Source organism: Macaca nemestrina, chromosome 2 (genome assembly GCF_043159975.1).
Source record: "Macaca nemestrina isolate mMacNem1 chromosome 2, mMacNem.hap1, whole genome shotgun sequence".
Classification (NCBI taxonomy): Eukaryota; Metazoa; Chordata; class Mammalia; order Primates; family Cercopithecidae; genus Macaca; species Macaca nemestrina.
The window spans coordinates 141,832,512-141,847,416 of record NC_092126.1 but is presented as its reverse complement, the minus strand read 5'-3'; the positions used below and the strand labels follow the sequence as shown (position 1 = coordinate 141,847,416).

The 14,905-nt window shown below is 43.4% G+C and overlaps 1 protein-coding gene across 1 annotated transcript in view; it reads left to right on the top strand.

The window, feature by feature from the left end:
• The window catches only part of LOC105477608 (interleukin 5 receptor subunit alpha), a 39,874-nt gene extending 25,252 nt beyond the window's left edge, over positions 1 to 14,622 (top strand). The window contains exons 9-11 of the mRNA XM_071092111.1: positions 4,256 to 4,352; positions 6,034 to 6,118; positions 10,461 to 14,622. Of these exons, the coding sequence (XP_070948212.1) occupies positions 4,256 to 4,352; positions 6,034 to 6,118; positions 10,461 to 10,547 (269 nt within the window). The 3' untranslated portion in view covers positions 10,548 to 14,622. The remainder of the gene's footprint in view (positions 1 to 4,255; positions 4,353 to 6,033; positions 6,119 to 10,460) is intronic.
• Positions 14,623 to 14,905: the final 283 nt, after the last annotated feature.

Genomic DNA, 14,905 nt, shown 5'->3' with positions numbered 1-14,905 from the left:
ATAGCCATAGGGCTAGGCACAGTTGGTCACGCTTGTAATCTCAGCAGTTTGGGAGGCCAAAGCAGGAGAATTGCCTGAGTCTAGGAGCTTGAGACCAGCCTGGGCAACATACTGAGGCCCCATCTCTACAAAAGATTTTAAAAATTAGGTAGGCACGGTGATGCGCACCTGTAGTCCCAGCTACTTGGGAGGCTAAGGCGAGAGGATTGCTTGAACCCAGGAGTCAGAATCTGCAGGGAGCTATGATCATGCCACTGCACTCCAGCCTGGGTGACAGAGCAAGACTCTATCCCATATAAATAAATAAATAGTATAGTCATAGGTTTTTAATCAAGTTCTTCAGTCTCACCTAGAGTTTGGAGAATGTCAGGAGGAACGGTAGTTTGCAAAGCAGCCACCTTTAATTAGAGAAGCTGCCTGCACACTTAGCCTTATCAGGCAGCGGGGATGCAAACAATAGAACAGGGCTTCCCACAGTGAAGACAGAGAGCTATAGGGATGATGCTCAGGAGAGTTCTCAAGGAGAAGCAATGCTTAGAATAAGTGAAGTGAAGTTCCTGGGTATTCAGTGTGCCCTCAGTTTTGCAGAGGGAGGGAGAGGAATGGGATTCCTGCATCAAGGCTAAGAGCATGGACTGTTTGGGCTCCCTCACTTCCTTGCTGGGTGGCCTGGGCTGACTTACTCTGTCCTTTTCTACCTCAGTTCCTGCATCTGTACAGTGAGAATAATAGTGTCCATCTTAAAGCATCGCTGTGAGAATTGAGAATGTACGTGAAGCACTTTACATAGTATCTGGGCACCTAGAAGCACTCAGAAAAAGGGAATGTAAAAATATGTATAGAAAATAAGCTCTTAGTTACTTCCAGTGACTACTGATTTCTCTTTTTTAATTTTTATACTTTATTACAACTTTTAAAGTTCCAGCAGCAAAAAGGCACTACTTTTGTTTTCCTTTTTTTTTTTTTTTTTGGAGACAGAGTCTTGCTCCATAGCCCAGGCTGGAGTGCAGTGGCATGATCTCAGCTTACTGCAGCCTCCGCCTCCTAGGTTCAAGCGATCCTGCCTCAGCCTCCCTAGTAGCTGGTATGACAGCCAGGCGCCACCATACCTGGCTAATTTTAATATTTTCAGTAGAGACGGGCTTTCACCATGTTGGCCAGGCTGGTCTCGAACTCCTGACCTCAAGTGATCTGCCCGTTGGCCTCCCAAAGTGCTGGGATTACGCCAACACACCCGGCCCAAAAAGGCACTCCTTTTCTAAAACCAATTTTATTAAAGGTATGTATATATGAAGTGACAGTACCCTGTACTGAGTGAGTGGTGCTAGAAAAGGTGCTGGCTGGGGAAGGATCTGCAGGATTATATATTTCAACTGCCATGTTTTAAGATGAGGAAACCAAGGCCCAGAATGACCACCTCCACAGCAAGCTGAGACTAGAAGCCAGGTGTCCAGACTACGCAGGGATGAAAGCACTGGACAAAGCATGCCTGTCTGGCACTAATCACTGGGTACACAGTAATGACATGAGCTGAGGGAATGAGGAGAAGGGACAGGTCCTGTAAAGGATGGAAAGAGTCAAAGTGACTTCAAGGCTTCAGGTTTGGGGGCTTGGAAGGATTGAGACTGAAATGGGCAGTTACTGAGAGAAGGGGTTTTGATGTGAAGAAGAGCACGCATTTGGTTTTGAATGTTGTCAGCCTTGAGAAATATCCGAGCAGGTTTCACCTAAGGACAGGCTAAGATCTAGGCCTGGAGCTGAGTATCAGGTAGGATCAGGAATAAAAACCTAGGAAAAGATTTCCCAAAATTAAAAGATGAAGCGATATAAACATACTTTTCAAAGTTCAAAGAATAGACCACAGTGGAAAATACCAAAGGGTCAAAGGATGAGTGGAGAGGGCAAGTCAAAATTAAAATGGGGAGAAGTGCCATCTAAGAAGAGGAAGATTGGGGCAATAAAGCTGAGGACTCGGTTTCAAGGTGGGCTCAACTATCCACAGTCTGAAATTCAGGAAGGAGGTCAGTAAAAATAAAGCTGGAAAAAGAAAACAAGCGTCTTTTGAATTAGACTAGGAGAAAGTCACCGTGATTAAAAAAGCAGTGTTAGAGATGGGAAATGAAGCAGCCCAAATCTTTTTTTTTTTTTTTTTTTGAGATAATCTCGCTTTTGTCACCCAGGCTGGCATGACAGGGTGCGATCTCAGCTCACCACAACCTCCATTTCCCAGGTTCAAGCGACTGTCCTACCTCAGTCTCCCAAGTAGCTGGGACTACAAGTACGAGCCAGCACGCCCTGCTAATTTTTGTATTTTTAGTAGAGACAGGGTTTTGCCATGTTGACCAGGCTGGTCTTGAACTCCTGACCTCAGGTGATCCGTCTGCCTCAGCTTCCCAAAGTGCTGGGATTACAAGCGTGAGCCACCGCACCTGGCCCTTATTCAATAATTTAGACTGGGAAATAAAGTAAGAACGTGTTTGATGACAGTGGAGATAGACGGCAGAGCAAGGTAATGGCTTATTCAAGATGAAGGACTCCATGAATATTTGAAAGCAGAACAGAAGAGATGAAGAAGGAGATTAAAACTTTCGGGAGGCAGAAGATAAAGCTTGGGTAAGGGTCCTCAGGAGGCAAAAAAGCAAAAGCAAGAGAACAAGGCAAGACTGGAATCACTAGGATTATATCCCAAGGCATCTCTCCTTCTTGTTACTTGAATGATTTGAGTTTTAAGTATTTTGGAGGTTTGGGAAGTCTTAGGCTATTAACAAGGACCTGAAAATTCCACTTATGTATTTCTTGTTTTCTAGAGGAAGCAAATCATGGCAAACTGGGGATGGTAACCTTTTCTCCTGGTGCAGTGTGGTTGAAACCTCACCACGGTATTTAGCACACTGGTCATTACATCATTGCTTGTGTTGCTTTTTGCTGAGTGTGATTCTTTCCTAACGGACTCTATGACGGGAGCACCCATATGTGATCTTTTGACCACTGAATCCCAGTAATTTGTACAGTTCCAAACATACAATAGGAGCCCAATAAATATTTGTTAAATGGATGAATAAAGGAATCAGTGAATGAGCAGCCTCTCCCACAGAAAGGAAACTCATATTCAGGGAGATGACGCAGGATTTACCTTATTCAATCAGGCAGGTTAGCAAACACATAACCTCTTTAAACACTGTTTGGTAAATGGCCTTGAGTTATTTTCTTCTTTTTTTTTGCAGGGGAGCTGTTGCGGGACAGAGTCTCATTCTGTCCCCCAGACTGGAGTGCAGTGGTACAATCTCGGCTCACTGCAACCCCCACTGCCTCTGTTCAAGCGATTTTGTGCCTCGGCCTCCCAAGTGGCTGGGATTACAGGTGCCTGTCACCACACCTGGTTAATTTCTGTATTTTTAGTAGAGATGGGATTTCACCATGTTGGCCAGGCTGGTCTCGAACTCCTGGCCTCAAATGATCCACCTGCCTTGTCCTCCCAAAGTGCTTGGATTTACAGGCATGAGCCACCCCACCTGGCTTGAGTTTGTCTTGGATGCCCTTCTAGTACTTAAAAGACAAATTACACACCCCAAAGCTATCATAGAAGTTCCTAGAAGAATCTGTCCCTTGAATGTAGATTCAAAGCAAATTTAAACAGAGAATAAGTGGCATACAAAATACTGACTTTCTGTACTGACTTAATGGCAGTTTGCTTCTTTTCCTATCTGTAAAATGGTAACGGGTGCTTTGAAGGTATTTAAGATTGAAAAGCACTTAGGGTCTAATACCTTTATTGTTCACTACAAGTATTATCTCATTCTTTACTTCCTCCAAAAGTTTAATTTCCAACTTCGTAAAATATTTTGATTGTGATGCAACTGGGTTACTCAGTAGGCTTATCTTTTTGTGGATTTTCTATCTAAAAACCTTACTACGTACCAAAAACAAATAAGCTTCAGGATTCAAGTGGCACAGTGCATGGAATGAACGCCATCAATATTTGCTGATTGATTGAATAAATCATTCTTTAAGGAAAAAAAGTGGCCTCACTGCCACCATTTCATTTCATCCTATATCAACTTTGTGAGATGGCTATTACCCATCTTTAACAGACGAGAAATCTTAGGCTCAGGGAAATTAAGTTACTTGCCCAGCACCACCCAGCACCAGCAACTCAAACCTGAGCTGTCTGATGACCCAAGCCTCATCATTTCTTTTACCTGCTGCTTCTAACTTGGACTTTAATCTTCTTTCTTTCTTTTTTGTTTTCCACCAGGAAAAGATGAACACAAGCCCTTGAGACAGTGGTTTCTCATTGTGCTTATGGCAACCATCTGCTTCATCTTTTTAATTCTCTTGCTCATCTGTAGAATGTAAGTATTTGGGTACCTGCAGTGGGGTCTGAGTACTGCATTTTTACAGGCTTACCATGCCTCCGGTAGGCAGAAGGTTCTTATTATCTGGTAAAATTATGGTATTTTTGTGCCTGGATGACCTGTCCAAGATGAGTGTAGGTCAAATCAAAAGTGAAAACATCAGAGGTGATTTACAGAAGTTGGACAGAGCACAACGCAGCCCTCGGCTATCACTCACTCCTACTTGAAGTTGTCGACAGCTTTTAATATCTGTGAAGGTTTCTACTTGCAGGTTCTTTTGATTCCTTCTCAGTCTTCCACTCAGTCCTTGGCTGTCTTGGGTAAGCTGTCGGCATAGGCTTTTCACAGCTCAGGAAGGTTAAAATCACCAGAATGCCTGCACATCATCATCCTCAACTATCAGGTCACCAGGCCTCTGAGTGGCTGATGGCTATTAGGTCAAACACAGATTCTAGAAATCACATGTGGATCTGGTGTCCTATCCTAGAGCCTGCAAATAGCCCATAAGTACCCCTTACCCATTTTAGCATTCAGTAAGGCACAAGACCTTTTAGGAGACTTAAAAACATGTTTTGTCTTGGCCCTTTCATAATTTAGAAAATGAGTTTTATAAGGGCTGGGCACGGAGGCTCACACCTGTAATTCCAGTACTTTGGGAGGCCACAGCGGGCAGATCATGAGGTCAGGAGATCCAGACCATCCTGGCTAATGTGGTGAAACCCATCTCTACTAAAAATACAAAAAATTAGCTGGGCGTGGTGGTACACGCCTGTAGTCCCAGCTATAAACCTGGGAGGCGGAGGTTGTAGTGAGGCAAGATCGCACCACTGCACTCCAGCCTGGGCAACAGAGGGAGACTCCATCTCAAAAAAAAAAAAAAAAAAAAAAAAAAGGAAAGAAAAGAAAAGAAAAGAAAATGACTTTTCTATTAAACAGCTTTACTATATTATAAACGTTATGTTTAGATGGCATCTACAGGTTGGGGGAAGGCAGTACAAAGGAGATGAAAAGCAAATAAACTCGGCTGGGGATGGTGACTCACATCTGTAATCTCAGCACTTTGGGAGGCCGAGGTTGGAGGATCACTTGAGGTCAAGAGTTCAAGACCAGCCTGGGCAACGTGGTAAAACCCTGTCTCTTCAAAAAATACAAAAATTAGCTGAGCACAGTGGCATGTGCCTGTAGTCCCAGCTACTCAGGAGGCTGAGGCAGGAGAATTGCTTGAGCCCAAGAGATGGAGGTTGCAATGAGCTGTGATGGTGCCACTGCACTCCAGCCTGGGTGACAGAGCAAGACATTGTCTCAAAAAAAAAAACAAAACAAAATTAAGTAAACCCTGTGAGTAAACACAGTTGAGGAAGGAATGCTTCAATCAGCATTGCAGGAAACGGCACAACATCACACACTTGAAAGTTCATTTTGAGAGATTAGGCCTCGTAACACCCACCGACACAAAGCAGTTTCCCATTTGGTCTTCCCTGGATGACTCAGAAGCCACAACAAAGCCTTGTGGTACCCACAAAGTCTTCACCTATAATTTTGGAAGTCTTGGTACATAAAGATTTTGAATTTACAAAACAGCAGGTTCTAGAATTAACCAGGTCAATTTTTAGAGTAGATATTTAGAGACAAAAGGTATACTCATGCTCACCTAATTCCTTCTTTACTCTGTTTTCAGATGTCATTTATGGATCAAGTTGTTTCCACCAATTCCAGCACCAAAAAGTAATATCAAAGATCTCTTTGTAACTGCTAACTATGAGGTAATATTGAAAGTTCTTATGATATGCCATATGTGTCCAGGATTGAGTCCCCTGGGATCTGTCATTGGGTTTAGTTTTCTATATTACAAGGCAGGGCTTTTACTCAGAAGGCCACGAGCATTTCTGTTGCTTCAGTCATTCTGTTCTTTGGCTGATTCAGTTGTTTGTATTTTTTAAGAGATGGGGTCTTGCTATGTTGCCCAGGCTGGTCTCAAACACCTGGGTCTAAGCGATCCTCCCACCTCAGCCTCCCAAGTAGCTGGAACTACAGAAGCATGCCACCATGCCTGCTTGTCTGATTGTTTTATTATGCATGTTCATTATTGACATATTGGAAAGGTACTGAGTTACAAGTGTTCTTTCCAGTTAGTCTTAAATTTTAATTTCATATCAGCCATCCCTTAACTGACGTTGGACAATCTCTTCAATCCTATGAGTTTTGAATTTCTTTCTGGTATAATAAGGGACACAAATGAGATTGTACAATGTTCTGCTTAGCTCTAATGTTTTAAGACTCCATGTTTCCACGTGAGTAACTAATAGAGAATTTTCAGAGGGAACTTTAGCTCTTTAGTATAAAAAAGACTATAGAAAAGGCAAATTATTTCACCCAATATGCATTTTCTTAGGTCTGTTCACCATTCAGAGCACTTAGGTTCAGCCCAGTGGTCACTTACTTATGGCTATTCAATTGTTCCAGCATCATTTGTCGAAGTAAATAATCCTTTCCCCATTGACTTGTCTTGGCATTTCTGCTGGAAATTAGTTGCTATATATAGTTGGGTCCATTTCTGGAGTATCTGTTCGGTTTTATTGATCTATTTGTCTGTCTTTATGCCAATACAATACTGTCTTGATTACTGTAGCTTTATTGTAAACCATGAGACCATTTGTGTAAGGCTCAAAATTTTTTAATAAGTTGTTTTGGCTATTCTAGGTCCTCTGCATTTTCATATACATCTTAGATTCAGCTGATATGAAGTCTTCTTATCTATAAACATAGCATATCACTCCATTTATTTAGGCTTTCTTTAACTTCTCTCAGCAATGGTTTGTGATTCTTCAGTGTATAATTAATGCACTTTGTCAAATTTATCCTTAAAGTGAACAGTTATTTAGATCAGGGCTCAACACACTTTTTCTGTAAAGGGCCAGGTAGTAAATATTTGAGGGACAAATGGTTTCTGTTTCAACTCTTCAACTCTGCCATTGTAGTGTGAAAGTAGCCACAGAAAATGTGCTAATGAATGAGTGTGGCTGTGCTCCAGTAAAACTTCATTTACAAAAACAGGCAACAAGCCAGATTTGGCGCACGGCAGTAGTTTGCCAATCCTTGATTTAGATCAAACAATTTTCTTAGTAAATTTAGGTTTCTCTCAAATGAAGTAACTCATGATTGGATGAACCACCTGGTGACTGGTTGTAGGGCAAAATAAAGGGTTCATGGAAAAACTCATCAAAATGATTAATTTCAATAAGTGGTGAACATTCCTTAGCATTTGCAGTTTGGGTATTGGAAGGATTTATAGACAGTTACAGTTACTAGCCGACTGAAGTAGAGAGTGGAGGCTGGCAAAAGAATCATTCTGCCCATGGTTGGATCCTTGTGTTCTCCTTTATCAGGGGAATGGCCCATCTGCTCTTGTTCACTGAGTTCTTTGGGAAGAAGAGTGGACCCCAAGGTGGAGCTTTGGTGCCGGTTCTGGATGTGTGCTGCCAGTCCCTCCTTGCTCTAGCACACTCACTCCTGAGTAAACACATCTGGTTTTGTGTGTTTGTTTGAGATTGAGTCTCGCTTTGTCACCCAAGCTGGAGTACAGTGGAGCCATCTCGGCTCACTGCAACCTCCGCCTCCTGGGTTTAAGTGATTCTCCTGACTCAGCCTCCCGAGTAACTGGGATTACAGGTACCCGACACCACGCCCAGCTAATTTTTGTAGTTTTAGTAGAGACAGGGTTACACCATGTTGGCCAGGCTGGTCTTGAACTCCTGACCTCAAGTGATCCAGCCTCCCAAAGTGCTGGGATTACAGGTGTGAGCCACCGTACCCAGCCCACATCTAGTTTAAGCAGCCAAGTGAAGTCATTTGTCCCAGCCTCTTAATGGAACATCTTAATGCTGGTATCTAATTTCCCTACAGAGCCCTGAAAGATTTCCTTTAATATTCCAAAGTTGGTGAAATAAACTGGTTTAAGAGCTTATTGTATAAGGTTGTGATTTGTTGTTAATTAAAATCAAGTCAAGTGTGTAAAATAACAACTTGGGGCAGACAAGCTGGTTTCAGAATAAGCAGAGGATGAATGGCAACACTCAACAGCACCTGGCTTCTCAGGACAACTTATTCTCTTCTCACATTGCAGAGTTTCACATAAAAACAAAGCAGTTAGAGACTGAGAGAAGAAAGCGCGCGTAGAATGGGGGAAATGAAGTACAGCTTGGTGCTGTGGGCCCTATGGCCTAAATTCTTCACCTGAGAGAGGATGAGAGCGAGTGCAGAGCTGCCTACAGCTGGGCCCCATGAGGCCGTGCACAGCCTCCACCTCCAAGGACAAAAGCCATTCTCAGAGGCTGTGCTACAAGGGTGACAAGAGGGCATGCTAGTGCTATGGGTGGCTGCTGGGAAATGTTTGGCTAGTGGGAAAGGAAACCCTCTGCTTTTCATGGTCATGTGCACCTCTGAGCTTGGGGTGGGTGCCCAAAGTCCCAGGACTTAGAGGAGCTCTGCCATCCTAGAAGCAAATTTTTGCTTGTTCAGACCTCAGTTAGAAACTTAGACCTCACTTAGAAATTTAGACATCAGTGAAGGGCCGGGCTCAGTGGCTCATGCCTGTAATCCCAGCACTTTGAGAGGCCATGACGGGCAGATCACTTGAGCTCACAAGTTTGAAACCAGCCTGGCCAACATGGCAAAACCCCATCTCTACAAAAAATACAAAAATTACTCAGGCATGGTGGTGCACACCTGTAGTCCCAGCTACTCGGGAGGCTGAGGTGGGAAGATGGCTTGAGCCCAGGAGGCAGAGGTTTCAGTGAGCTGAGATTGTGCCACTGCACTGCAGCTTGGGTGATGGAGTCAGAACTTGTCATAAACAAACAAACAAACAAACAAACAAACGTACTGTGAAGGAAGAAAGTTGGCCTTTAGCAGTAAAAAAGAAAGGCTTATTCTAAAAAATCAAATCCTGAGCTTTCTGATAATTTACTTATTTAGATATTTTTTGTAGAGACAAGGTCTCACCAGGCTGGTCTCCAACTCCTGGGCTCAAGCTATGTGCCTGCTTCAGCCTCCCAGTGTTGGGATTACAGGCATGAGCTGCGGCGCCCGACCTGAGCTTTTAATTTATGAGACTGGTTTCCAGGTGTTCCTTGTTTCTACAATGGCAACCAGAGAGGGTTCCTCCCCCAATTAGGTTGCCTGTAAACTATTAAAAGTAAAATGGATAAAAGCAGGAGCCATGCCTGCTGTGTCCATCAGTAAATTCCCAAGACACGGCACTGTAGCTAGTGTGGAGCAGGTAGTAAAAAATATGTTAGATGAGTAAATGAAGTAAAGGAATAGGATCTCTTACAGGCAATTTTATTTTTGTTACCAATTTTCCAATTATTATCAGCATTATTCATTATAGCCAAAATGGGTCAGAACTGTCCAAAGTTAGGGGGATACTATAGTAAATTATGGATGGAATTATGATGCAGCTATCAAAAGTGATGCCACCAAAGCACATTTAACAATGTAATTTATAATCAGTAATGTCAGAGAGAAAGAAATCAATTTTTAAAGATGTGTATCCAGTCGGGCGTGGTGGCTCATGCCTGTAATCCCAGCATTTTGGGAGGCTGAGGCGGGGGGATCACAAGATCAAAAGTTCAAGACCAGCCTGGCCAACATGGTGAAACCCCGTTTCTACTAAAAATACGAAAATTAGCTGGGCACAGTGGCGTGTGCTTGTAGTCCCAGCTACTTGGGAGGCTGGGGCAGGAGGATTGCTTGAACCTGGGAGGTGGAGGTTGCAGTGAGCTAAGATCATGCCACTGCACTCCAGCCAGGGTGACAGAGTGAGACTCCGGCTAAAAAGAAAAGATGTGTATCCATATGACTTCTAGTAAGTCTAAAGAAAACATTTTGCCTAGAAAGAAAGGCTTACGAGAAGCAGTGGGCTGTGTTTGGGAGAAAGGTGTATGGCTAGGTATTTTCTTCTTTCCACTTTATTTTTCACATCTTCTTCAGTGAACATTTACTATTTTTATTTAAAAAATAATAGACTTAAAGCCAAGTGTAAAGATTTCAAAGAACCCAAAAGTTCTCTAAAAGACATCTAAGGAAAGATGATTTGTTTTGCAGAAAGCTGGTTCCGTTGAGACAGAAATTGAAGTCATCAGTTATATAGAGAAGCCTGGAGTTGAGACCCTGGAGGATTCTGTGTTTTGACTGCCACTGTGGCATCCTCTGATGAACTCACACACACATGCCTCAGTGAAAAGAAGAACAGGGATGCTGGTTCTTGGCTAAGAGGTGTTCAGAATTTATGGAATATTCAATTTAGCTGCGAAGCAATACACACAGACACATCAGTCTTATATCCCTTAAAAGTATGGATGCTTCATCAAAATCTCCTCGCCCACAGCAGGGAAGTTGATTCATCCAAGCATTTTGCCATGTTTTTTCTCACCACTCCGAACAGGGTAGCACCTCCTCACCTGCCGATCTTTGCAATTTGCTTGACTTACCTCAAACTTTTCTTGCACAAGAGACAGCTTTTAAGGCTAACGTTCAGCTATCTTTACTTCTGGCAGTGCCCGTTTGGTTGTTTAAGCTGCCAGTGGTAGCACTCAGCTACCATCTGAGGAAGAAAGCATTTTGCACCAGCTTGGAGTGAATCATGAACTTGGATTCAAGACTATCTTTTCTATAGCAAGTGAGAGCCACAAATTCCTCACCCCCCTACATTCTAGAATAATCGTTTTATAGGTAGAGAGAGAGAGAGAGAGAGAGAAAGAGAGAGAGAGAGTGTGTGTGTGTGTGTGTGTGTGTGTGTGTGAGAGAGAGAGAGAGAGAGAGAGAGAGAGAGAGAGAGAGAGAGAGAGAAATTATCTCAAGCTCCAGAGGCCTGATCCAGGATACATCATTTGAAACCAACTAATTTAAAAGCATAATAGAGCTAAGATATCACCCCATATTAAAAGAGAGGACAGGATTTCGTTCAAATATACATTCTTGAAGGAAGACTTAATATTCTGGAAATATGCTGAGAAAGTCATTGAGCATAATTCAATCATGAAAGGGATCACTGAATCAAGAAGGAACTTTCTGAAGAGATGTTTGCTGCCAAAGGCTTCAGAGCAACTCAAGTAATGCCAGGTCAATCCTAGTCTCTCAAGTTTGGAAAGGTTTCTACAAGGCCATCCCATCAAATATCCCAATCTATACAGAAGTTCTTCTTCCTAACATCTTCACATATGAGTCTGCATCCAGACTGGAGGCCTTTGTGATGGGTGATGAACTACAGGTCGAACCAAGTACAGGTGTGTCCTGGGCAGAGATGGGCCAGAGGAAGGAACCCAAACAGTGTTGATTCTACATGGCCCTGGGTCAAGAAGCTGAAGGCTGAGAAAGGAGGTAACAGTGCCCAGAATTCCCACATGGCACACTCTTTAAATGCTTTCTGGAGTTGTTTTAGTCAGTCTTGATCCATCAGTGGGGACACATTGATCACCATATATTTCCAGGTTTGTTTTCTTAACTAACCTATAATTATCCACTATAACTAGCAGAGGGTTGAACCCTGGGTAATAACCTATAATTATCCACTATAACTAGCAGAGGGTTGAACCCTGGGTAATAGGCACAGAGACAGCTTAAATCTTGACAAGCCTGAACTGTCTTATAGTGATCTGTATTACTGTTCCATTTTATAATTGCAGTTACTAAGGTTCGGAGAAGTTGATAGGAAATGGCATAGTGAGGAGTTGAATACCAGGCTCAGGGGAAAGTGACCCCAAAAATGTGGGGAGGAGTGTCAGGGAAAGCTGAGGCCTGCTTAGGGGTGTGGCTGAGAAGGCAAGGCCCATGGAGGTGGTGCAATAATTGGCAAAATGTTTAAAATGTTTGGTCACTCGAATGATTCAGAATCTCAGACCTGCTTTTGTTGTTGTTGTTGTTGTTGTTGGGGGTGGGTGGAGACAATCTTGCTCTGTCACCCAGGCTAGAGTGTAGTGATGTGATCTGAGCTCACTGCAACCTCCCTCTCCTGGGCTCAAGCCATCCTCTTCCCTCAGCCTCCCAAGTAGCTGGGACTACAGGCGCATACCACCATGCCCAGCTAATTTTTGTATTTTTTTTTTTGTAGAGATGGGGTTTTGCCATGCTGTCTAGGTTGGTCTCAAACTCCTGGGCTCAAGCAATACACCAGCCTCAGCCTTCCAAAGTATTTGGATTACAGGCATGAGCCACCATTCCTGGCCAGGAAACTGTATTTTTAATGAACACCTTAGGTCAGAATCAGAGGCACCTGGAGGGCTTATTAAGACACAGAGGAGCAGGATCCATTCTGAGTCTCTAATTGAATAGGTCTGGGTGGGGTCTGAAAATCTGCATTTCTAACAAGTTCTCAGGTGATGCCAATGCTGCTGGTCTCTAGAACACACTCGGAGAACTGCTGCTCCGGGAGAGTCTTATGAATACCAAAATTTGAAAATCAGTCGCTGAAGGAAGAAGTGACAGAAAAGGCCTGTCCCCAGAAAACTGTCCTTATTGGGAGGCTTGAAGCACCCTGTCTGATCTCTTTCAAACCAGAACCTAGACAGTTGGCATTGTGGACGCTGCCTCTGCTTAGGAGGCAGGAACAGAAGCAGGGAGTTCCCCCCCACAAAGGTGGCCGGCTCTTCAGTGCTTGGTGTGATGCTCGCTTCAGAGACTGCTCCCTCCAACTCAGCAGCCATAGATCACCTGCGCTCTGTACAGCTCCTTGCCACACTTCCCTGAGCTGGTACCATTATCTGGCCCTTGGTATATGTGTTTCAGGAGCAACACGAAGTAGCCCATGTGGCCTCCTTGGTGGATTGGGAACTTCTTCCTCCCTTCTTGCCTTGTGGAACTCATAGTCATTCTTTGGGAACCCATAATCATCATCACTTCTTCCATGAAGCCTTCAAAAGCAGAGTTTGTTGATCCCACCTCTGGATTCTCATTCTGGGCCTCATCCAGAATGAGAACATCGCCATGTTGGAACTACTGCATTGCAGGATATACCATTAACAGCTGGGAGGCCTCCCCTCTAGACTGCGAGTTCCAGGAGGATGGAGCTTGTGTGAAATACGTCTTTTTATCTGCGGTGTCTAGGACACTATCTGACCTAAGAAAATATAAATGTTTCTTAAGCCCTCTGTCAGCCCTGATACGGCACCTTGTATATAGGTTAGACTGAACAGTATTTGGCAGAGATCCTCAAGGCCTACAATAATAACATGGGGAGGAAGCTGGGTGTCTATCGACAATGTGGTTAGAAGCAACCAGGAGACACATGTGCCTAACCATTGAGCTACTGTGACCTGGATGTTTTTGCTGCCAAAGTGTCTAAATGGTTATGTACAAATTGCTGTGTAAGAGGCGTTTCAGAAGTGGCTCATTTTGAGTGGTCTATACTGTTCTCACTAGCCTTGTCATGGCAAGTCAAAGAGTTTGAAATTCACTTAACAGTAAACACCATCAGCGACAGGTTGATGTAAGGTAAAGTCATGATATCGGCTCCCATCTCTTGCCATCTCCCACTAGGACAGGGTAGAGAGTCACTTTTCCCCTAGAGCCTCCACGGCTACAGGATCAGAACAAACACGCTTTTCCAAGACATCCGTTCCAATAGGGATTTTAGCCCAATTTCTTTCCTTGGCATTTGGAATTCACTGCGTGCAGCATGGGGGAGTGCTGGAGAGACTGGAGGGTGAAGGTCATGTTTGCCAATAGCCAGACCACCTGAGCCTCATTGAAATGCCTCAGACCTCAAGCTATTCATGCAGGCTGGGGAAGAATCCATGTGGGCAAAGAACAACCTGATTAAAAATGCAAACGTTTTCATGGTGAGACTTATATGTGTCAGGACCATCTGCTGGTGGAATTAATAAGCCTTAGGTGCTAATTTGTTAAAGAAAAAGTAGATATCTGGAAGTGAGAACAGAGAACTGAAAACAATCTTTGATGGCACGAGTAAAGGTGAAAAACCTAATTAGAATAGGACTTGGTGCTAGCCTAAGGACTGTAGCTATTCCTGCTTCTACATCCTTCAAATTGAGCACCAGGGTGCAAGGTTTTTGAAAACCATTTCTTTCTTTGGAATTTTGTATTGTACTAAAAGACAATTTTGTTTATTTCCTGTTTTGTAGGTAATAGATGTGAATATAAATATTTCAAAATGAGAACTATTAAACATAAATGACAGTGAATTGTCTAAGTCTGCAATTAAAGAGGAGTGGGTACATTTCTCATTTTTCCCCTATATTCCCCTTCTCGGTCCCCACTATTGTCTTCCTCCATCTCTCAGCTAGGACTATTACAGTAGCCTCTGAACTGAACTCATGGCCTCCAGTATTTCCTCCCTTTGAAGGATCAATGTAAAAGGCACATCTGCCTACATAACTCCCCATCATCTTCAAGTTAAAGCTAAAGTCCACTATGACTCAGCTCCTTACTAGCTCTCCAGCCACACACCCAAATACTCCTACCTCAGTTTTCACCAACGTGCTGATTATTTCCCTGTAGCTCCATGCTATTGCATCACTCCATGCCTCTGCCAA